This window comes from Prionailurus bengalensis, chromosome E1, assembly GCF_016509475.1.
Source record: "Prionailurus bengalensis isolate Pbe53 chromosome E1, Fcat_Pben_1.1_paternal_pri, whole genome shotgun sequence".
Classification (NCBI taxonomy): Eukaryota; Metazoa; Chordata; class Mammalia; order Carnivora; family Felidae; genus Prionailurus; species Prionailurus bengalensis.
In genome coordinates, this window is record NC_057347.1 from 25092538 (window position 1) to 25115849 (window position 23312).

Genomic DNA, 23312 nt, shown 5'->3' on the forward strand with positions numbered 1-23312 from the left:
CCCAATCTAAATTCTGTTCCCTGTTATACTTTCTCATGACACACTGTATTTTCCTCCATATCAGCATCAAGACATACATGCACACATTCACTAAACTTGTTCAACATGTCACTCCATTACACTCTACACTCTGTGAGGTAACCACTGTTATCACTATACCCCCAATACCTAGCACATTGCATAGCATTAGCTAGATATACATTCAATGCTTTCTGAATCCATAATCCAAATTGGTAACGATCTACTTTGGATGGAACTCAACCTCAGAAGAAACAAACAAAAAAAATCAAGACACAGTCTCTATTCTGAAGTTTACAGTTAGAGAATCAAATATTTAGTATTGTTATTCTATCATTATTTATTGAAACTGCCCAAATTTCGCTAAAGAATTCAACACTTAGGGAAAAACCCCAGCTTCATACATAGTTACTTATTGTCTCCCAACCACACTGTGAGCACCTTAAAGAGAAACACTGATTAGGCATAATCTTATGTCCTTTCTTCATATTCTATTATTCTATATTCTATACAATAGTGCTCATACAATAAACTCTGAGAACAAATTTCAATGCAAACTTCATACACTAGTGTACCCTAGCGATGAAGAACATAAACTGCCAGTACCTAAATGCGAAAGTCAAGAACAAATTCTAAATAATAGATGCTTAAGTTGATAGACAAAAATAGATGTTTCCTATTAACATCTGATCTTTTACCAAGTACCCTGGCATATTCAGTACATGAAACTCATGGCTTACTGAACCTGTTTTATCTTTGTCATTTTTCACATCAAAGGCAAGAAAACTATAGCTAGAAATATTCTACTTATTTTCTCATTAATAAATATCAGGAACATTTGTGTAAGACACTGTGCTAGGTATCAGGGATATATTAGTGACTATGATCATCACAGGAATACAAAGTAAGAGTTGTTCTCTGACCTCAAAAAATGTAGAATCTGTCAGAGCAGAAAGATAATGCTCATAGATTATACAATGGAGGTAAACAGAGTGTTTTAGTATCACAAATGAAGTAACTACTCTAAGAAGAATTTCAGCTGAGTTTTGAAGACAAACCGGAGTAAAGCTTCTGGCAATAGGCAGATGACAGCGACACATATGAAAACCTTCCAGCTCTTTTCCAAACAAAAGGAACTGCTGAATAAAGTTATCAGAAAAGAACTTTTGGATAAATAGCTGAGTTTGAAACCAAGAGCAAAAACTTCACAGCTGTCAAAACTCAAAAACAGCTGGGAAGGAAGAAAAACAGAATAGTTTATACCTCTGAGTGGTTGTGGGTAGAGTACAAAACACCAGATAGGAAGGAGTCCAGACAGCAGATCCTTGTAAGCAAAGGGACTTGGAGCTGAACTACCTGCCTAAACCAGGAATGAAAAAGTCAAGAATATCCACAGCCTTCAAAGTCTGCAGTGAAAAACTGAAACTTCAAACCTAAGACACATAGGACTATGCAGTCCCAATTCATACTACCTAAATGATTTACAGACCCCAAACCCAAAACTTGGTATTAAAAGCTGAAAGCTGAAATCAGTGAAACCCATGAAGCCCCCACAGAGACAAAGACTAAAACATCTAGAAGGGATGATGAAAATGTTTTATATCATGATCACTGAAATCCAGGCTACAGGAAAACTATGTACTGTCTGTAAGACAAAGGATTCTCTTTCTTCAACAAATAAACTGCAAAGATAAGAAAACAGATGGAAAGGCCACCTATAGATCAAAAAAGACTTAAGAGAGAGATCAACCAACAGCCAACCTGTAGAACTTATCTAGATCCTGACCCAAATAAGCAAACTGTAAAATTACATACAAATTTCACATTTAAAACTGAAAATTGAATAACTGTATATTCAGTAACAGTAAGAAACTATTAAATTTTTTAGGGGTTGTAAGAGTAAGGTGGCTACTAAAACATTAGCAGACGAAATTATATGATGCCTAGATTTGCTTCCAAATACTATAGGAAAGGGGGATGTGGTAGAACAGATTTACCAAGACTGGCCAAAAACTGGTAACTGTTAAAGCTGGACAACAGACACACAGAGGTCTTCTATCTACTTTTGTGTTTAAATTTTTTAATAAAAGGTTTTTAAAAAATGTCTCCTTTATCTCTAAACAAATGTATCCTTCACCTCTAAAATAAATGAAAGTAACAAATTGTTCTATTTAATACACACGTACTATCTTCACTCATGAGATATATTTACCCGAAAAATTCTCTAATCTCAAAATTCATCTGAAATGTAGCTCTGAAAAAATTCACATTGTAATATAATATTTCCTTTGCTCTTATATTGTATATGATATGTAAATCCTGTAACTGATTACATTGGGGTTCAGATTATAAATTCTTGGATTAAAGTGTCACAGAAGTATTTTAACATAATACACACATAATTAAAAGGTAAATGCTTTCTTTTGAAGACAACACTTAAATGTCTTGCTTCTTATTAACATTTTAATTTCTTAGCTGCTCTACCCTCATTGGTTCCATGTCATACTTTTTTAAATTTAATTCAACTGACCAACATGATTATTCTTATCTTGCAGGGCAAATGCTTTGCTTATTGGCAAGTAAGTCCAAGAGGTTAATACACTCATATTATTAAAAAGCACAAGAAACAGTTAACACTCAAATAAGAGGGCAACCCTTTACTAAAGTTTAAATATGCTGTCCACATATGAAGATGCTATTACATCCACATCCATTTAACAAGAAACTAAGAGTTTTTTCCCCAATCATTATGAGGATGAAATCAGGTCTAGTATACAGATTCTCTAACTCTATCCCTCACTTGAGGGGGTCACTTGTGTAATTTACATGAGTATGTTAATGGTGGAAGAGGCTACCATGATATAAATGATCAAAAAATCTGGGTTAGTAGTAATACCTAACAACGATAACCAGCCATATGTAAGTCAATATGTGTCTGTGATCTCTATTATTTGGTAAGAAGTTTCTCAGCTTCTCAAAGCTTCATTACCAATCTGCGGTGAAAATTAGGTCTATCCAGGAGGCAGTAGAAAGACAGCAGTATAGTTCTAAGAAATACATTCTGTCTCTATATGGAAACTCATTCTGTATTGTAGGTAACCAACTTTAAACAATTTGCTTCCTCTGACTTAGAAGAATTACATGTTTTTAGAAAAATTAGAGAATATGGAAAATAATGTATAAAAAGGAAAAACATTCACTCAATTTTACCATCTAGTGAAAATCACTATCAACATAATAGCACATTTCTTTTCAGTCCTTTTTCTTACTGATTTGCAAGAGCCTTGAGTATGTTTCATAAACTTTAATACTCCATTATGTAAATTAAAACCTTTTTCCATTTCACATTTTTTAAAATTTGTATTTAAGAGAGACACAGAGAGCATGCAGGAGAGGGGCAGAGAGAGGGAGAGAGAGAATCCCAAGCAGGTTCCATGCTGTCAGCAGGGAGCCAAATGTGGGGCTCAATCCCACCACCACGGGATCATGACCTGAGCTGAAATCAAGAGTCAGACGCTCAACTGAGCTACTAGGCACCCCTTAAATTTCTTTATTCTAATTGCACTAATCAACACCTCAGAAATCCTGAATATGCAGTATACAGTTCCAGAAAGAAGTATGAAGTCTAAACACTTAAAAAAATAAAAATAAAAATAAAAAAATCTAGGGGTGCCTGGGTGTCTCAGTTGGTTAAGCATCCAACTCTTGCTTTTGGCTCAGGTCATGATCTCACAGTCAGTGGGTCCAAGCCCCACATCAGGCTCTGTACTGACAGTGTGGAGCCTGCCTGGGATTCTCTCTCTCTCCCTCCATCCTGCCCCTCTCCTGTTCGAGTGCACACTCTCTCAAAATAAACAAAAATAAACTTAAAAAAATAAAAACAAAAAAACTGAATGATACTCAACTATATTTCACTTAAGAAAAAAATCAGTCCAGGGCACTTGGGTGGCTCAGTTGGTAAAGTGGCCAACTTTGGCTCAGGTCATGATCTCATAGTTCAAAGGCTGTTTGAGCCCCGTGTCGGGCTATGTACTGACAGCTCAGAGCCTAGAGCCTAGAGCCTGGAGCCTGGAGCCTGGAGCCTGCTTTTGATTCTGTGTCTCCCTCTCTCTCTCTCTCTGCCCCTCCCCTGGTCACCCTCTGTCTCTCTCTCTCAAAAATAAACAAACATTAAAAAAAAAAAAAGAAAGAAAGAAAAAAGAAAAAAATCAGTCTGGAGTGCCTGGATGGCTCAGTTGGTAGAGCATGCAACTCTTGATCTTGGGGTTGTAAATTTGAGCCCCATATTGGGTATAGAGATTACTTAAAATCTTAAAAAAAAAAACAAAAACAAAAAACAAAAAAAGGAAGAAGAAGAAGAAGAAGAAGAAGAAGAAGAAGAAGAAGAAGAAGAAAAAGAAAAAAATCAGTGGCCAAAAGAAACAACAATGGCAACGATACGGATAATAGAAGGTATCTTATTATAGTCCTGATTTTAATCGGAATGCTTTAAGTGTTTCACCACTAAGTATTCCTGTTTATATATATATATATATTATCTTTTAAGTATGTTTATAATGTCAATCTATTTCCTATTAAAAGTTTAAAGGGAGAGATGTTTAGGTTTTTATATTATGATGATAGTTCCCTGTCTTATTAATATGATGAATTATATTAATAGACACACTGATTTGTATTTGTTATTATTTAGAAATTCTGCCTCATGAATCACAAGTGAGGTTCTCAAGAGATCTTCTTTTTGTTGCTACTTTAGGTTTAGGTATCAGTGTTACGTTGACCTGTTTTGTTTTGTTTTTGAGGGAGGGAAGAGGCAGAGGAAGAGAGAGAATCTCAAGCAGGCTCCAGGTCCAGCACAGGGCCCAACTCGGGCTGGATCCCATGATTGTGAGATCATGACCTGAGCTGAAATCAAGACTTGGACGCTCACTGACTCAGCCACCCAGGCACCCTATGTTGACCTCTTTTCCTTTTTTTTTTAATTGGAAAGAATTAGGTCGGTCTGAAACAGGTTAAGTTCCAGTAGCATCAATTCTTCTCTGAATACACTCAAGAAAGTTCCTGAAGTCAGTGGTAGTTGTTTGCTTGCTGAGGGAGAAGATGTACAAAGGGAGAAATATAATTGTTCAACTTTTTTAAATGGTTTTTAGTCTATTAACTTCTTTGGTCATTTATATTTTCCTAGAAACATAATTTCAGTAAAGTTTTCAGGCAGATTAGCATAGAATTATACACACTCTCCTACAACTAAAGAAGCCATTCTACAATTTAAAAAGCTACTTTCCTCTTTCCAGTGTATCTGTGTGGTTTTATTATTTTCTTTCTTATTCTTAATTTTGAAAATGAGAGCTTTCACTCATGTTTCTTGATTTGGCTAGCTACTGAATCAACTATGTAATTAATTAGTTGAATTATTTTTTTGTATTAAACTACACGGACTTAGTTCTCATTCACACTGACAAATATTTGAGTTTTTAGTTTATTAGGACGATTTCACATTCAGATATCCTATCTTAAAAATTCAATTTTTAACTCAACTGAGACTGGGTGGCTCAGCTGGTTAAGCATCCAACTCTTCATTTAGGCTCAGGTCATGACCTCACAGTTTGTGAGTTCGAGCCTCATGTCAGCCTCCACAATGACAGTGTGAAGGCTGCTTGGGATTCTCTGTTTCTCCTTCTCTCTCTGCCCCTCTCCTGCTCGTGCACATACACACACTCTCTCCCTCTCAAAATAAATAAAACTTAAAAAAATTCAATTTTACTTATTTTATGTATCAAAATAATACATGGTCATAAAAATCCAAGTATTAAAATAAAACAGAAAGGATGTGCAAAGTAAAAAGCAACTGCAATCCTATCCCTTGAATAAATACCATTAAAACTTTGTGTTTCTCTAGATTCTTTATTTCAACACACATAGAAACATACACATATATTCTTCTACTTTAAAACGCACGCAAGTGTGCACGCACACACCCCTGGGTGGCTCAGTTAGTTAAGTGTCTTGACTCTTGGTTTCAGCTCAGGTCATGAGCTCATGGTTGGTGGGATCGAGTCCCATGTCAGGTTCTTCGCTGACAGTGCACAGTCTGCTTGGGATTCTCTCTCCCTCTCTCTCTGCCCCTCCCCCACACTTGCTCGCTCTCTCAAAATAAATAAATAAGCATTTTTTAAAAAAAAAACACACAAACAGGATTATGTTATTCATACTACTTTATAAATAGCTTCTTATTCTCCCCACTTGATGTGCTCTGGCATCTCTACCTCAGTATATACAGCCTCCTCATTCTTTATAACTGCAGTATTATATTCTGTTCCTGTTTGATTAGCATTTAGTTTGTTTCCAATTTTTGCCATCATAAACAACATTGTAGTGAACATCCCTAAATGGAACTTTCCCACATTCACAAGCAGTCCTGTAGGATTAAAATCTGTAAATGGTATTGCGGTTAAAGGATATGAATGATTTCAATCTTTAAGTTTGACAATCTGATAAAGACGGATGTTATTCTTTAAAAACCTTTTTACTGAAGCATAACATAGAGTGTACAACTCATATTTAAATGTAACAATAAATTTTCACAAAGTGAACACACATGTAAACCAACATCTAGATCACAGAGTATTATCAGAATTCCAGGCACCTCCCTTTGTGACCCTGTGTAATCAATACCCTCCAAAGACTAAAAAAGAAAAAAAAAAAAGATCCTCTCCTGACTTCCAACACTTTTGATTAATTTTGATCGTTTCTGAACATTAAATAAATGGAAAAATACACAATATACCCACAGTTTCCAAACTGCACCAAGGGTGCCTGGGGACTGCAAGTTATTTTAAATTTGAGAGAAACGATATTCAACATCTGTATTACACCATGCCAACTACTAGATTGCTATATTCTTTTCAGTGATGTCTAATCTTTGTTAATAAGCTGCCATTTTCAGTGGTTGCTATAATAATAAGTAATGTGTAAAAATCAACATGGAACAGAAAATGAGGGTGGTGGGTGTCCAATCTGATTCCAAGATTTGAGAAGTTGTACAGTGCTGAAAGTATAGATCCCATTACTAACTAATTGTGGTTATTTAAAAATGAAATAAAAGTACTAATTTTTTTTCAATTTTTGTGCATTATTTTAATGGCTCTTAACTTGTTGGGACATAAGTATTACTAAGTTGTTCATATCTACTACTTAATAAACAGAACAGTTTAGGTATTTCTTTTGGCCCACAAGTGCCATGAACCAAGTACCATGAAGGGAGAAAGTCTGGGAGCCTCTGGTGTATATTCCTGTCACTGGTTTCTTTTTTTTTTTCAACGTTTTTATTTATTTTTGGGACAGAGAGAGACAGAGCATGAACGGGGGAGGGGCAGAGAGAGAGGGAGACACAGAATCTGAAACAGGCTCCAGGCTCTGAGCCATCAGCCCAGAGCCTGACGTGGGGCTCGAACTCACGGACCGCAGATCGTGACCTGGCTGAAGTCGGACGCTTAACCGACTGTGCCACCCAGGCGCCCCGTCACTGGTTTCTTACAGTATCACTTGTAAGATTCATTCATATTGTGTCAAACAGCTGCAATTCGTTCATTTTCATAGCATAATATTCCACTACATGACTATTCCACTACTTACTAATTCTACTGATGGTGTGTGTGAATTTTAAAAATTTAAATTCCAGTTTAGTTAACATACAGTGTTATATTAGTTTCAATGTACAATATGGTGATTCAACAATTCTATATGTTACTTAGTGCTCATCACAATGAATGTACTCTTGATTCCCTTCACCTATTTTAACTACCCCCCCACACACCCATCTCCCCTCTGGTAACCATCAGTTTGTTTTCTTTTTTTTTTTTTTTTTAATTTTTTTTTCAACGTTTATTTTTTTGGGACAGAGAGAGACAGAGCGTGAACGGGGGAGGGGCAGAGAGAGAGGGAGACACAGAATCGGAAACGGGCTCCAGGCTCTGAGCCATCAGCCCAGAGCCTGACGCGGGGCTCGAACTCACGGACCGCGAGATCGTGACCTGGCTGAAGTCGGACGCTTAACCGACTGCGCCACCCAGGCGCCCCCATCAGTTTGTTTTCTATATTTAAGACTCTCTTTTTTCTTTGTTCACTGTGAATGTTCTTAAGTGTACATTTCTTGAAGTGGAATTGCTGTGTTCCAGAGTATGTACATGCTCAGTTTTAGCAGACAGGCTAGTTTTCCAAGATAGTTCATCAATTTACACTCCCAGTAACAATGTTTGAGAGTTCTGATTGCTCCATGTCCTAACATTGTTTTGTTTTGCTTCATTTAGTCATTCTGAAGAATGTACACTACCACAGCAATTTCCCAAAATGAGGCTGAGCCCCTTTCATGCAATCATGATTGCTTTCCAAACACTTGCTTGGTCCTTTGAATATTGGTCTTTTTAGGTGCCTATTCAAGTTCTTTTCCCATTAAAAAAAAGGGGGGTATATTAATATTAGATGCAGGATATTTGTCTTTTTAGGTGCCTATTCAAGTTCTAATTCTAATATTAAAATATAGCATTGAATATTGGTCTTTTTAGGTGCCTATTCAAGTTCTTTTCCCATTAAAAAAAAGGGGGTGTATTAATATTAGATGCAGGATGAGTCTTTGATCAGGCATATGTCCTTCAAGCATCTTCTCCCACTTCTCCCACTCTGTGCTTGGTTCTTCATGATCTTAATGTTATCTTTTAATGAATACATGGTCTTAATCTTAACATAATCCAATTTATGAAATTATCCTGATGTTTGGGCCATTTTGTAAATATATCTTTGTTGACATAGTGAGAATTGTTTTCCAAATTTAGGTCAGCAAACCATCCAAAAATGATCACTGCATATGGTGGTAAGGTAAAATCATGATACTTTTCCTCCTATATGGATATCTAATTGACCAGCCTATTTATTTGACTTTCCTTTCCCCACTGTACCACTGTGTTACTTTTATCATAAATCATGCGACAGTATACATATCAGTCTGTTTCTGGACTGTTTTATTCCATCAATCTATTTGTCTATCCATGTGCCAATGCCACATTAATCTTAATTGCTACAGCTTGATACTTGGGTGTGAGTCCTCCAGATTTTTTTTCTTGTTCCTCGTGATTGCTTTGGCTTGATTCTGCATTTCAGTTGAGCATCTTTTGATGTTTACTGGCCATTCATATCTTCCTCTTGTATGAGCTGGCTGTTCAGGTGTTCTGGAAATGAGTTGGTTATTCTTCACATACTGATTAGTATTACATCTTTCTCAATTAGACAATACACCCCTTATAAACATTAAAAAGAAAAAACAGGAGGGGGCACGGCACCTACGTGGCTCAGTCAGTTAAGCATCCAAACTCTTGATTTCGGCTCAGGTCATGATCTCACAGTTTGTGGGTTTGAGCCCTGCATCAGGCTCTGTTATGACAGTGCTTGGGATTCCCTGTCTCCCTCTCTCTCTCTGCCCCTACCATACTGCTTAAGCTATCTCTTGCTCTCTCAAAAATAAATAAATAAATATTAAAAAAAAAAGAAGAAATATAACCCATGTGTCAAATGCTGTCATTTCCATAGTCTTTAAAAAAATGCTTACATTTTTTCCCCTACTTTTTTAATGTACTTAGAAGTATTGATTTTTTTCCTTCTAGGTTCTGGTTTCACGCTTAGAAAAGCCTTCTCCATGCCAAGATGGCATCACAGTGTTGGCAAAATGAGTAACGTAGGACTTCATCTTTTACGTTACGTATTTTTATAATGTTTGACTTTTTAAATTTATTTTTTTTCTTATGTTTATTTTCAGAGAGAGAGAGAGAGACAGCGCACATGCGAGTGAGGTGAGGGGCAGAAAGAGAGGGAGAGAATCACTTGGGGCTCAATCCCACAAACCTTGAGATCATGACCTGAGCTGAAATCAAGAATCGAATGTTTAACTGACTGAGCCAGCCAGTGCCCCTATAATGTTTGACATTCTTTACATTTGTAAAGCACCTTAATAATTTCTTCAAAGACGAAATTTCAGTCATTTCCCACAACAGAATAATGACCCAATAATTTATTCTGATACTTATATGATTTCATTTGCCATACTTAAATCTTTAATACACCTGGAAGTCATTTTAATATATAGTGCGAATATATTCCCCCAAACAGCCAGCTGCCCAAGGTATTTTATTTTCCCCAATTAAGGCATCTGGGTGGCTCAGTCGGTTGAGCATCCGACTTTGGCTCAGGTCATGATCTCACGATCTGTGAGTTCGAGCCCCGCGCTGGGCTCTGTGCTGACAGCTCAGAGCCTGGAGCCTGCTTCCGATTCTGTGTCTCCCTCTCTTTCTGACCCTCCCCCGTTCACACCCTGTCTCTCTCTGTCTCAAAAATATTTTCCCCAATTAAAATACAGCACTGTTAGGGCACCTGGGTGTTTCAGTTAGTTAAGTGCAGCTCAGAGCCTGGAGTCTGCTCCAGATTCTGTGTCTCCCTCTCTCTCTGCCCCTTCCTTGCTCGCTCGCAGGCATGCTCTCTCTCTCAAAAGTAAATAAAGCATTAAAATATAGCATTATCTCTGGGGTGCCTGCCTGGGTGGTTCAATCAGTTAAATGTCCAACTCTTGACTTCGGCTCAGGTCATGATCTCATGGTTTGTGAGTTCAAGCTCTGAGTCAGGTTCTGTTTTGACAGTATGTAGCCTGCTTGGGATTCTCTCTCTTCTTCTCTCTCTGTCCCTCTCTGCTCGCTCTCTCTCTCCCAAAATAAACTTTAAAAAATTAAAATATAGCATTGTCTCTTTACTTAATCATTTAACAAATTCTTTTTAAAATTTTGTTTTAATGTTTATTTTAATTTTGAGAGAGTGTGTGTGTGTGTGCACACGTGTGCAAGCAGGAGGTGGGAAGGGGCAGAGAGAGAGGGACATACAGCATCTGAAGTAGGCTCCAGGCTCTGAGCTGTCAGCACAGAGCCCGACGCAGGGCTTGAACCCACAAACTATGAGATCATGACCTGAGCTGAAGTCGGCCACTTAATCAACTGAGCCACCCAGGCGCCCCGTATCATTTAACAAATTCTTAAATGTGCTTTCACTTCTATTTAGACTGCCTACTATGTTCTATGAATCAATTTATCTCTCTGCTGTTCTTGTGCCAATGCTACACAATTTTAAAATATGTAGCTTTCTAAGGTGCCTGAGTGATTCAGTTGGTTAAGCATCTGACTCTTGATTTCGGCTCAGGTCATGATCTCAGGATCAAGAGATGGAGCCCCACGTCAGGCTCTGTGCTCTCCCTCTCCCTTCCCCTGCTTTTGTGTGCACACGCACGCGCGCGCACACACACACACTCTCTCTCTCAAATACATAAAATATGTAGCTTTCTAATGCACTGGACTACATTATAATGCATATGTCTCCTAAATATTGTGCATCTTGGAAATTTCTTTGACTCCTTTATTCCAATTTCTCCAGATGAACTTCATATTTAGTCACTTTCCTGCACTGGTAAAGTTTTGAGCATCTGATTCATATATCAGATGAATTCACAGCTTAAATTGAGATGAGCTGACATTATAACATATTACCTTACCATCCAGAGATACATGGTATGTTGGGCTATTTATGTTCTTTATGCCCTTCCCCCATAAAGTTTTTAGCTCTCAATTTATTAATCTGAAGAGCTCATTATATGAAAAGATTATTAATTCTTTGGCTGTCAAATATGTTGCAAGATTTTTTTTTCAATTTGTTACCAGCCAATTTTAAAAGAGTACCAAGGATATTAGTTGAGGCTTTATATAGCTATACAACACAAATATACATAGAAAAAGAAAACATTGACTCTAATACCAAGTAAAGGCATTAATTTGTATGGTTTTCTGCATGAGACAAAGCCAAAATCATTGAAGTTAAGACTAAAAATAATAAATTGGGCCACCTGGGTGGCTCAGTTATGAATCTGACTTTGGCTCAGGTTGTGATCTTGCCATTGGTGAGTTCAAGCCTTCCGTCAGGCTCTCTGCCGTCAGCCCAGCCTTCTTCGGATCCTCTGTCCCCACCTCCTCAGCCTCTCCCCTGCTTATACGCTCTCTTTCTCTCTCTCAAAAATAAACAAACTTAAAAAAAAACCTAAAAATAATAAATAGAACACACTGGGGCGTCTGGGTGTCTCAACCAGTTGAGCATCAGACTCTTAATTTCAGCTCAGGTCATGATCCCAGGGTCATGGGATTGAACCCTGTGTCAGGACTTCATGCTCTGTGGAGTCTGCTTAAGATTCTCTCTCTGTCTCTCCCCCTCCCCCTTCAGCCCCACTTGCATGCTGTCTCTCAAATTAAAAAACAACAAAAAAAATTATGGGCACCTGGGTGGCTCAGGTCATGATCTCACAGTTTGTGAGTTCGAGCCCCCGCATTGGGCTCTGTGCTGACAGCTCGGAGCCTGGAGCCTGCTTCGGATTCTGTGTCTCCCTCTCTCTCTGCTCCTCCCCCACTCATGCTGTCTCTCTCTGTCTCTCAAAAATAAAATAAAATAAACCTTTTTTTAAATTAAAAAAAATTAAAAATAAATAAACAGAACACATTACTGAAACACCTCACCTAGCCAAAACTTAACTCTATGGCCAATTTTGTAATTGGAATAGGACACAAAACAGACCAGTCAGCAGTTAAAAAGATCCTAAACTTCATTCTTTAAAAACCCAGCCCTTCACTCTATATTTGCTTTCACTTGGTACACAGCTTTACAATTCCTTCTATTTATCTTTCCATTTCTATACCTAAATGGTTGAGCACTCCTGGTTAAAAGCTATACAGATTCAAAGACATTATTTTACAACATATGGATTTTTATTGAACCATCTATACCACCTGTGACTTTTTAAAATTTTTATTTTTTTTCCACCTGTCACTTTAAAAAAATATATTTTCTAATGTTTATTTATTTTTGAGACAGAGGGAGACAGGGCATGAGCAGGGGGAGGGGCAGAGAGAGAGGGAGATACAGAATCTGAAGCGGCTTCAGGCTCAGAGCTGTCAGCACAGAGCCCGATGTGGGGCTCAAACTCACCAACTACAAGATCATGACCTGAGATGAAATCAGAAGCTTAACTGACTGAGCCACCCAGGCGCTCCTCCACCTGTCACTTTTTAAAACAAATTGTTAATAAACTTCCCTTCCCATATACATCAACAGCCACTTCCAACTTCGGTTTAGCTTCCCTACATAGAAACCACACCACTCCTATCCCTTACTCTCAGCAGATGGTCTTACCTCCTTATTCAGGATAACCATTCTTTGCAAACTTAGCTATGCTGACACCTGAAGTCCCTAACTTGTTCCATTTGATCTTAGAGAAAAAAGTACTCTTTCTCCAACTACAATTTAAGACCCATACCTTAATTTACACATGGTGAAGGAAGAGGCAAGACTCATTAATTAATTCTCTTGTTCCAGGTCTCCACTCCATAATCCATTTCCCACCTAACTTATACAATTAAACTCTCATTCCATTTTCAGCCAATAAATTCAACCAATATATTCTAATGTCGTCCATGCTTTAAAAAAAATCCTGGGGTGCTTGGGTGGCTCAGTCGGTTGGGCTTCCAACTTTGGCTCAGGTCATGATCTCGCGGTCCATGAGTTTGAGCCTTGCATCGGGCTCTGTGCTGAGAGCCCAGAGCCTGGAGCCTGCTTCAGGGTCTGTGTCTCCCTCTCTCTCTGCCCCTCCCCTGCTCATACTGTGTCTCTCTCTCTCAAAAGTAAGTAAACATTAAAAAAAAAAAAATCCCTTCACACTTTACCCTTTCTACATATTTCTCCCTTCCTTTCCTTAGGGAAAAGTCAGCATGCCTACTTCACCTTCCATTCATTCCATTACCCCATCTCCTAAAGCTTTATGACTGTGCCTTTGCCTGAAGCTACTCACAAAAATTAACAGTGACACTGGACTACAACAATCAAGAGGAACTGGGTATTTTTTTGGTTCCACAAATACTATGATTTTGTCTATAACTATGCCTATTGATGGAAGTTGGGACTGCTGAAGGAATCTGATTATGAATTTCTCCTTGGCTCTAAATTGGATAAAATTGGAAACTATAAGCAATCTCTTAAAATGCTCAAAAACTGGGCAAGGGGTATCTTATATTTATATGCATTAAAATGTTTAAAAAGCATTTTATATTTATGTACCAAAACGGTGTTTTAAAGCAAGAAAAGTTCCTTATATTTCTATCAAAGATTCAAGTCCAGGGAATTAGTTCTATAAACGTCTTTCATGAAATAATCGATTACCTCAAAATGCAAAATCTTCTCAAGCAAGAAGGCAGGATAGGTAGGAACTAAATACTAAATATTAGACCTTGATTAAATTACTTAACTTTCTCACCCTTAATACAGGGTTATACCTTACTCTACAGTTTAACTGTGAGGATTAAACAAGACGTGTAAAAGCACTTAGCACAGTTCCAGGAACACATTAAATACCTTCCTTCACTTTAGCGCAATGCCATACTCCAAGATACATACAACTATTTAGAAGTAAAAGTGTACCAAAAAGAAACAATATTAAAACTTTGTGAACTATTTGAAACAGAAAATGTGGCAAAAGCACCATCTGTTTATACTAATAATAATCTTCAAATGAAAGGCTTCAAGTAGAAGCACAAGTTACTAAAAGATGTTCAAGTATTTTGAGGGAATTCAACTACTAAACGTACTTAGCTTGAATTTCCAATGTTCTCCTCTACGGAGTGTAAAAGATTACATAAAATTTAATAAAATGGACAGAGTAAGCATACACACAAAGCTGTAGTTTACCAGGTTGAGAAAGACAAATCTAAACTCACCCTTCCTTGGGAGGAATGGATCTCAAATATACGAAGTTTCCTTAGATATACACAAAAGCAAATCAATGTATCAAAGGGATTTGAATGAATGGAGGCTTTCTTTACTTTAGGGACCCAAATAATAAAATGAATAACCAAAACAAATCCTCTCCAAATATTTATGGGGGGAAAAACATTTTAATTATTAGAATTGGTGTAAAGCAGCTGGCTTGAGTAGAATGTAGCAAGTCGGTTGCTTTCTGAAAAAATATTGTGGGGTGGAGAAGGTGGGCAATCTTCCCAATAAAACAACTGCCATAAAACCCCATACATACATAAGAATATACACATCTGTTAAGTATCAATTTACACTGTTCTGCCAACTTAGTAATCAAGAGGAAGTATTTAAGATCTAAAAAATAAGTCATATTCCACTTCTGGTCACATTTTGCACGGGTGGCTACTGGCAAGTAGGGGTTATCTACGCAGATTCAAGGCAGTGAGGACTGAATAATAAATCCACTGTTCACTTTCAAATGTAGAGGGAGAGGAAAAGGGAGGCTCCGAGTCCGTAAAGTATCTCCTCCCTCTCTAAACACTGCAAAAACTGTCCAAGGCTAAGACATTTACCCCTGGAACTCCTTGGAGAGTGACTTGGGAGACTTTTTGTTCAGATTTCTGAGGGGGAGCTATTTAGGAATGCGGCAAGATTGCAACTTTCAAATACATGAACGTAACTTTAGAATTTAAGTATTTTTTCTTTCAGGAAAGATTTCCCCCCTTTCCTTTCAAATAGTTTACCACCACTCACATATTAACAAAATCTCCAATTCAACCCCAAGTATAAACAAAAACCAATGTTTAAAAAAAATGCCAATAAAGCAGACAACTACTTCTACTAATTCCTCATCTCCCTCTCAATTAGGAACGAAGAACACGAAAGGCGAAACGAACACGAAGCAGAAAAAAAAATGCTTGGCAAGAGAAGAAAGTAAGTAGGAAGGAGGGATAAGAGCAGAGCAAAAAGTTCAGCTGATGGTGACACTTAATATGGCTAAAAAGGGAGAAAATATTCTGAAGACACAGGTGAGAAGTAAAGAACTGAGTGGGACAGGGGAGCAACAGAGGAAGTCCAAGCAAAAGGCCTATGGGGGTGGGGGGCACAGTGTTGGAGGGAACACCAAAATACGCGGAAAGATTCATTAGGAAGAGATACCAATCAAGGCCCAAGAACTTGAGAGACAGAGGATATGGAGACTGAGTATTCCTATCCTGGCAACCACGAGACCGCGCCAGATGTCTGGGGAGGCGATCCTGCTACGAGGGGTGAGGGGTTAACTGCGGGGGCTCGCAGACGTGGAAGGGGGTGCGGCCCTAGGGGTTGCAGCAGGGGAGCGGAGAGCAGGCCTACGGTGCGTACCTTGTAGTAAACATCGAATTGGATGTTCTCGGGCAAGGAGCGGATGTCTCGGCGGGAACGGATGTAGTTGTCCACGACAGCGGAGATGGCGGTGTTATACAGAGTCTCTGGGATCCACTCTAGTTCCACGGCCGCCATCTTCCTTCCCTCCTCCTCCGCCTCCTCCGCCTCCTCCTCCCGAAGGCCCCCGCCTCCCTCCGTAGCGAACTCCTCTGCGGCCCCGGAGGATTCGGACGGGCGGCGGCAGCCACGCGGGCACACGGCAGAAGCGCACGGCCACCCTGGCTCCTTCGGGGCGAGCTGTAGGGCAGCAGCGGCGCACCCAGGCCCGGGAAAACAGCGGCGCACGGGTAGAGAGAGAGCCAAGCCCAGGCCTCACATTCCGGGTTTGAGAGAAACCCGGGTTCCGTCCCAGCACCGAGCTCTGCAGGGGCGGGGCTGCGTGTGCGGCGTCATGACGTCAGCGCACGCTGACGCGCCGGAGGGAAGGAATGCGGCAGGCGGAAAACTTGGGAAGAAAAGAGTGGTGGTTCTTTTCGCAGAGAACGTACTTTCCGAAGGGGCCGCAATTGGGTGGGTGGGGGTGGACTTTTCACACTAAGACGAGTAACGCTCTAGCGTTCCCGATTACACGGGCGCGTCAGTCGTGCCACGGGAGTTCCTAGGCATGGACTGTATCGCGGCTCAGGTAAAAGTTTGGATCCTTCACAAAAGTGCACAGTATCTGCACACTGAAAATTAGGCATTCAGGGAATTCATATGGGTCTCAACACCCTTCTTTAGATTCGTAAGCCAACTTACGAACCTTCGGTCCAGGAACTAAGAGTCGGCATAGGTCATTGTATAACTAACCACTTGCATTTTTGAACTTTTTACAATATTTTCTTTTTCCAAAGAAAACTTACAAACAAAAAATAAGAAGAAAACTCCTGCTGTAGAAGAATTTGGTAGGAAGTTTAGCCTGATTATGGAATTACAAATAGTGGTGAGAGAAAAAGGGCTAATTGCTGGCTGTGTCAGGGGTCAATGGTGAGATAGAAATCAAGATTTCAATTTTCTCCCATAATTCTAGTCCCAGCCTCAGGGGATTGTTGAATAATTGAGAAAACTTGTTTCAGCTCCCTTCCTTACTCAGCCTGAACATCTGCTATTTATGTAACTTAATTTTCCAAGTCGGCCATCTCAACAACTTTATGCAATATCTTTCTGCTCTAGGAATTTAACAAGGAAGTTACTGGCCGTAATTGATGACACTGTTTCATAGTCACTTTATAACAATGCAAAACTTGGAGACAATAATGATAATATGTCCTGACATTTAGAGCTAAAGGAATTGGAAGTGGTTCTTGGAGTTCACCTTGGTATTTTTATGTTAAATGTCTAAATAATTTGGCAAAAAAGAAACACAGTTCTTTTCTCAGTCTATACCAGTTCTATAATCCATGAATCTAGGAAATCTCTGGTTGGCCTTAAGGTAGGGTTGCAAACTGAGCAAGTAGAAAAAATATATAAATGCCCAGTTACATTTTAATTTCAGATAAACAATGAATGGCTTTTAATATAAGTATGTTGTGTACAGCAGTTTTACGCACCCATTTCAAGTCACTGTAGCACATAAGTTTCTTCCAACAAATTCTGCATCAGGAGTTCTTAGATCTTTTGAGGCTGTTTGGACCTTTTTCCACAAAAATGTATAATTATCCGTATATTATCCATGCAAATGTTGCATGGGACATACTTATACTAAAAAATTATTCATTGTTCACCTGAAATTCACATTCGAATAGGCATCTGTATTTTATCCAGCAATCTTACCTCAAGAGATCCATGAATGCCCTGAAATTGAACGCAGATGTTCTAGGAAATTTTGACTGAATCAAGACCTGGGCTCAAGTCCTATAAAAAGATTGAGCTGTGTCAGACACATTTATTGATTGCTATATGGACCTTAGATGCTGCTGGGCAGAGTTAGACATCAAAAATGTATATAGACAGAGGGGTCTCAATGGACAAACAGGCCTCTTGATCCCTTCTTCATTGTTTTAAGATTGAAAGTTATTAAAATGTGTTTGATGGACTGGGAAGCCCTGACCAAGGGTGACAGATTGCCTGAAAGGACAGGACCTCCAAGAAACAATTCAACATGAGGGTTGGAAGAATCGGGACCAAAGTCCTGTACAAAGGACTAAGTATCAAAGGGGAGCGTTGACTCCAGAACTAGACCCATCTGCAGGTTTGGGCCCTCAAGAACTGGCTTAACAAAAAAACCAGTGGAAACTAGGCTATTTTTCTTGTACACTACCATCAACTGAGGGAAGAACGGTTCTCCCTTGTGCCTAGGAAATTAATGAGTCCCAGCAGAACTTGGATTTGAACTCAATAATTATATAAATAATGTCTTGCCATATATTGTACAATAGCATAGCATCTGAGTTTTCAGTGGTCAGGGCCAGGTCATAAACGGGTTTATATGTAATGCTAATGGACTGGGACTTTATCTTAGAGATAATAGGAAATCCTTAAAGGATTGTAAACAGGGAAGTAAAAGGATCAGATTTATGTGTCAGAAAGAAGACAGAAATTATCTATGATGGAAGAGCCAGAAGGTCCAGAAGCATGCACTCTTAGCTATAGGAGGGTAGAATACAGAAGAGGCCTACTAAATTGTCATGACCACCTATACATTTGATGGACAGATGTCCCTTTTATCACGAAGTTACCTCTACAGTGCACCAAATCCTCTTTAAGCCTTGGTAGCCTCAAATTTGGCAGAAGTCTTTCTAGCATACAAAGCTATATGAGGCATGAACCTGGTCCAAAAAGAATCCTAAGAGGCAATCTACATCGTGACCATTTTTAAATTGCAATTACTCCCTTAATCGAGTTGTGGGGTCTAAGTACCTTTCTTTTGAATGTGGTTAGATTGTGTCTGCTTCAACAAGGAAAGTTCAGCAGAAGTGATGCTAGGTCAGAAAAAGCCATACAGAGTCCACTTTGTTCTCTGGAATACTAATTTTTGGATTCCTGAGCCACCATATTAAAAAGAGGAACTACCATGAGGCAACCATGCTCTCAAAAAACCCAAGCCACATGGAGATGCTATGCCTAAGTGCTCCAGTCAACAATTCCAGGTGAGTACAACTTTTGAGTCATCCCAGCTCAGATGCCAGTTATTTCAGTGAAGAAGCTTCCAGATGATTCCAACTCCCAAGACATTTGAGTCACCCTAAGCCAGTGTTCCCAGATGAGGGCTTAAGCACCATGGAGCTGAGACAAGCATCCCTGTTCTGCTCTGAGTTCCTCACCCACAGGAGCATAATAAAGTGATTGTTAATATACCACTAAGGTTGGGTGGTTTATTATGTTATAGTAGATCATTGGAACACCCCATTCCAGTCCCCTAAAGTTCAGGAACGCATCACCTTAGACTGCATATTGAACCTATTCCCTTGCAGGGCTACATATTACTAAGGATATAAATGCATTCATGAAATGATACAATTCACAACCCATGCTAGACAATCTTAACTTTCTGATGAATTGTCCAACCATAGAGTATCAGCATAGAGACAATTTTTGTCCTAAATTTGAAGAATCTTTTTCAGAACCCTCCAAGTCTAAATCCACATATTCAACACCCATTAGCCACAGACCAAAAATCACATGGACCTCAGAAATAAGACTGTCAAGGCACACCTATGACATCACACATCATAGAGGCAAAATGACTAGGTCATGTAACTTGCAGCCACCGAAGAACAGAGCAAGGGTTTGTCAACAAGTTCTTGTCATTTGGGAAAATAATGCAGATAGGAGATTCGGCCCAATTCTCATTCCTCTGTACTATTACCCATATCCCTAGAAAACTTATGCTGCTGATGCTGGTCCATCGTATGGAATAAAGGCTTACAGATCATTCTTGGAAAGACAGACACATAATAATAATAATACAGTGTGAGAAATACTGTGATAGTTTGCACAGGACATTGTGGGAGTACTAAAGAGATACTGAGTTGGTTTGGGATATAGTAATGCTATAACGGTTCCAATGTAGGTTAGTTCTCAAAGTATTCTTAGTTGCAATGAAATTCATAAGAAAAGAACATTTGAATAGATTCATTTGAACAATTATAAGTAAGTTCATTTTGCCATGACACTACACCACGAATTTTGGGGAAATTTCCTAATTATCAGAATGTAAAAAACACATGGAAAAGAGTGAAAATTGTAGTTCTTCAATAGTGACAGTGAAAAGTTTTAGCTTTTTCAATGAGGTAGAAATAGGAACGAGGTAAGTGATATAGTAATAACTCTTGAGCCATCCTAGAGAAATGCCATTATCCTACCTGAGTGATCCCATTCACCTCTAATGCCCCACTGAACATTTTAGTTAAAATATACAAATGATACAGATTTTTAACTTAGATGACAAAATGTACGGTGAACACATTTACTGAGCTTAACAACATACTGAAGAGCTTAGGTCCAGTTTTGGATTTTTAAAGTATGATATATGTATAAGATACAAAGGCAGACTTGGGAAAGGTTTCAAGTGTGGGAAAAAAAAATCTTGATGATTGTTTATGATAGTTGAAGACAAGAGAGTATATAAAAAGAAAGGAAGACTGTGTATTCCAGAGAAGAGAAAAAACTAAGAGATCACATTATAATCTACCCTGTAACATCTCTTATAATGATGTCTTACGTCAATTATATCATGCATGGATGCCTTATCTCCCCAAAGCGCTCATTAACATCTTGAGGACTGGACCATAAATAGTGTGTGTTTCAGATACAAAGCCTTATGTCTTGGTGCACTAGCAGACATAAAGTGAACATTTGGTAATTAGATTGATAAATGGCCTTCCTACCTCTCTTTGCGGGGGGGGGGGGGGGGCGAACCACACAATTTGCTGTTTTGTAAAATATTTATTTTACACTCAAATTTTCAAAAACATACTCTTTAAAGTGTTTTGTTCCTTTTTTAAAAATTGTGGCAAAATATACATAACATTAAATTTACTATTTTAGCTGTTTTTAAATGTACAATGCATTAAGTACATTCACAGTGTTGTGCAGTCATCACCACTATCCGTTTCCATAACTTTTTCATCATCTCCAACAAAAACTCTGTATCCATGAAACAACAATTCCCCATTTACCCCCTCTTCCTGTCCCCGGTAACCTCTAATCTGCTTTCTGTCTCTATGAGTTTGCCTATTCTAAGTACCTCATATAAGTGGAATCATGCATTTGTCCTTTTGTGCCTGGTTTATTTCATTTAGCGTGTTTTCAAGGTTCATCCATGTTGTAACATGTATCAGAATTTCATTCATTTTTTTTTTAAACATTAATTTTTTAAATTTTTTTTTCAACGTTTATTTATTTTTGGGACAGAGAGAGACAGAGCATGAACGGGGAAGGGGCAGAGAGAGAGGGAGACACAGAATCGGAAACAGGCTCCAGGCTCTGAGCCATCAGCCCAGAGCCCGACGCGGGGCTCGAACTCACGGACCGCGAGATCGTGACCTGGCTGAAGTCGGACGCTTAACCGACTGCGCCACCCAGGCGCCCCTCATTCATTTTTTTTTTTAAGGATTTTGTTTTTAAGTAATCTCATCCAGCCTGGGGTTCAAACTCACAATCCCAGGATCAAGAGTCACATGTTCAACCAACTGAGACAGCTAGGCACCCCTATTATTTGTTTTCTGTTTTTGTTTTTGTTTTTTCTACTTTCATTCTTTTTTAAGGCTGAATAATATTTCAATGTATGTATATAATACATTTGTTTATCCAGTCATTTGTTCATGGCCACTTTTTCCAACTTTTGGCAATTGTGAATGACACTGCTATGAACAGAAGCATACAAACATCTGTTTGAGTCCCTGTTTTCAATATTTTTAGACATATACCTAGGAGTATAATTGCTGGACATTTTGGTCATTTTACCTTTAGCTTTTTGAGGAACTGCCAAACTGTTTTCCACCCCCATTTTATATTCCCACCAGCGATTCACAGGGGTTTCCATTTCTGCACATACTCACTAACACTAAAAAAAAAAATTCCATTTTTTCATTTTTTGGATAGTAGCCATCCTAATGACTGTGAAATGTATTAGAATATTTTTGTGTTCCACCAAAATTCATGTTAAAAATATTCAAATTCCAACTTAATTTATAGATGTTTCCTCATGTGTTCAAATAGACGTATATATAAGGATGTTCACACAGCTTATGTGGTTATCAGTTTTAAAATATGTACAGCAACAGTCCTCCCCCTCCCTCCACATTGAGACAGCAGACAGAATGGTTCTATGCCATTTGTTTTTAGTGAGAGGACATGGAAGAGGGAAAACAAGGAACCTTTTATTTGCCTTTGCATTTTAAAAGTCTAGGCCCTGCAGGGAAACAGAAAGAACTTACATGCATGGACAACTCGGTAGATTTGATCAGTAGAGCTTCCCCCTCCCTTACACCAGCCAGTGTCCCAGGAAAAGAGAAAGAATGAAGAGGGAAAACCCAAAGTAAAATGATTATTGTTTATGATAGTTGAAGACAAGGGAGTATATAAAAAGAAAGGAAGACTGTGTATTCCAGAGATTCCAGAGAAAAAGAATAGGAACCTGATAATGGAGGAAGTGCCCTACATGCCGTACCCTGACCACAATTACCCTTCACTTCCACATCTCTGTATGGATCCTAGAGTAGCTATGAAAAGAAGATTTAGGGTGGTCTGAGTGCAGAAGGTTTACTTTCATAAGCAGAATCCAGAAAGGCAGTAAGAATGTACAGTGAGAAGGGCTGCCTGATGACAGGCCCAGGCAGATGAGCCTAAGAACATCACAGGGCTCTCCAGCATGATAGGAGAGTAGTAGAATGACTTTCTTTAATTATTTGGGGGTAACCAGCATTTATGAAGGGCTTTCAGCATCCCAAGAGTTGCTCAGAACAATTTCTGTGCCCAAGAGCCTTACACAGCCTCCCAGAGCTGGTCACTGGCTGCCTGTCACAGGGGCAGAAAATCCAACATACAGAAAGTGCCCATGAGGGAGGAGAAAG

General features: G+C 38.9%; 1 protein-coding gene across 1 annotated transcript in view; it reads right to left on the bottom strand.

Annotated features, from left to right (window-relative positions):
- The window catches only part of APPBP2 (amyloid beta precursor protein binding protein 2), a 52769-nt gene extending 36050 nt beyond the window's left edge, over nt 1-16719 (bottom strand). Inside the window, exon 1 of the mRNA XM_043583861.1 lies at nt 16255-16719. Coding sequence (XP_043439796.1) covers nt 16255-16392 — 138 coding nt within the window. The 5' untranslated portion in view covers nt 16393-16719. The remainder of the gene's footprint in view (nt 1-16254) is intronic.
- Between the last annotated feature and the right edge of the window lie 6593 nt (nt 16720-23312).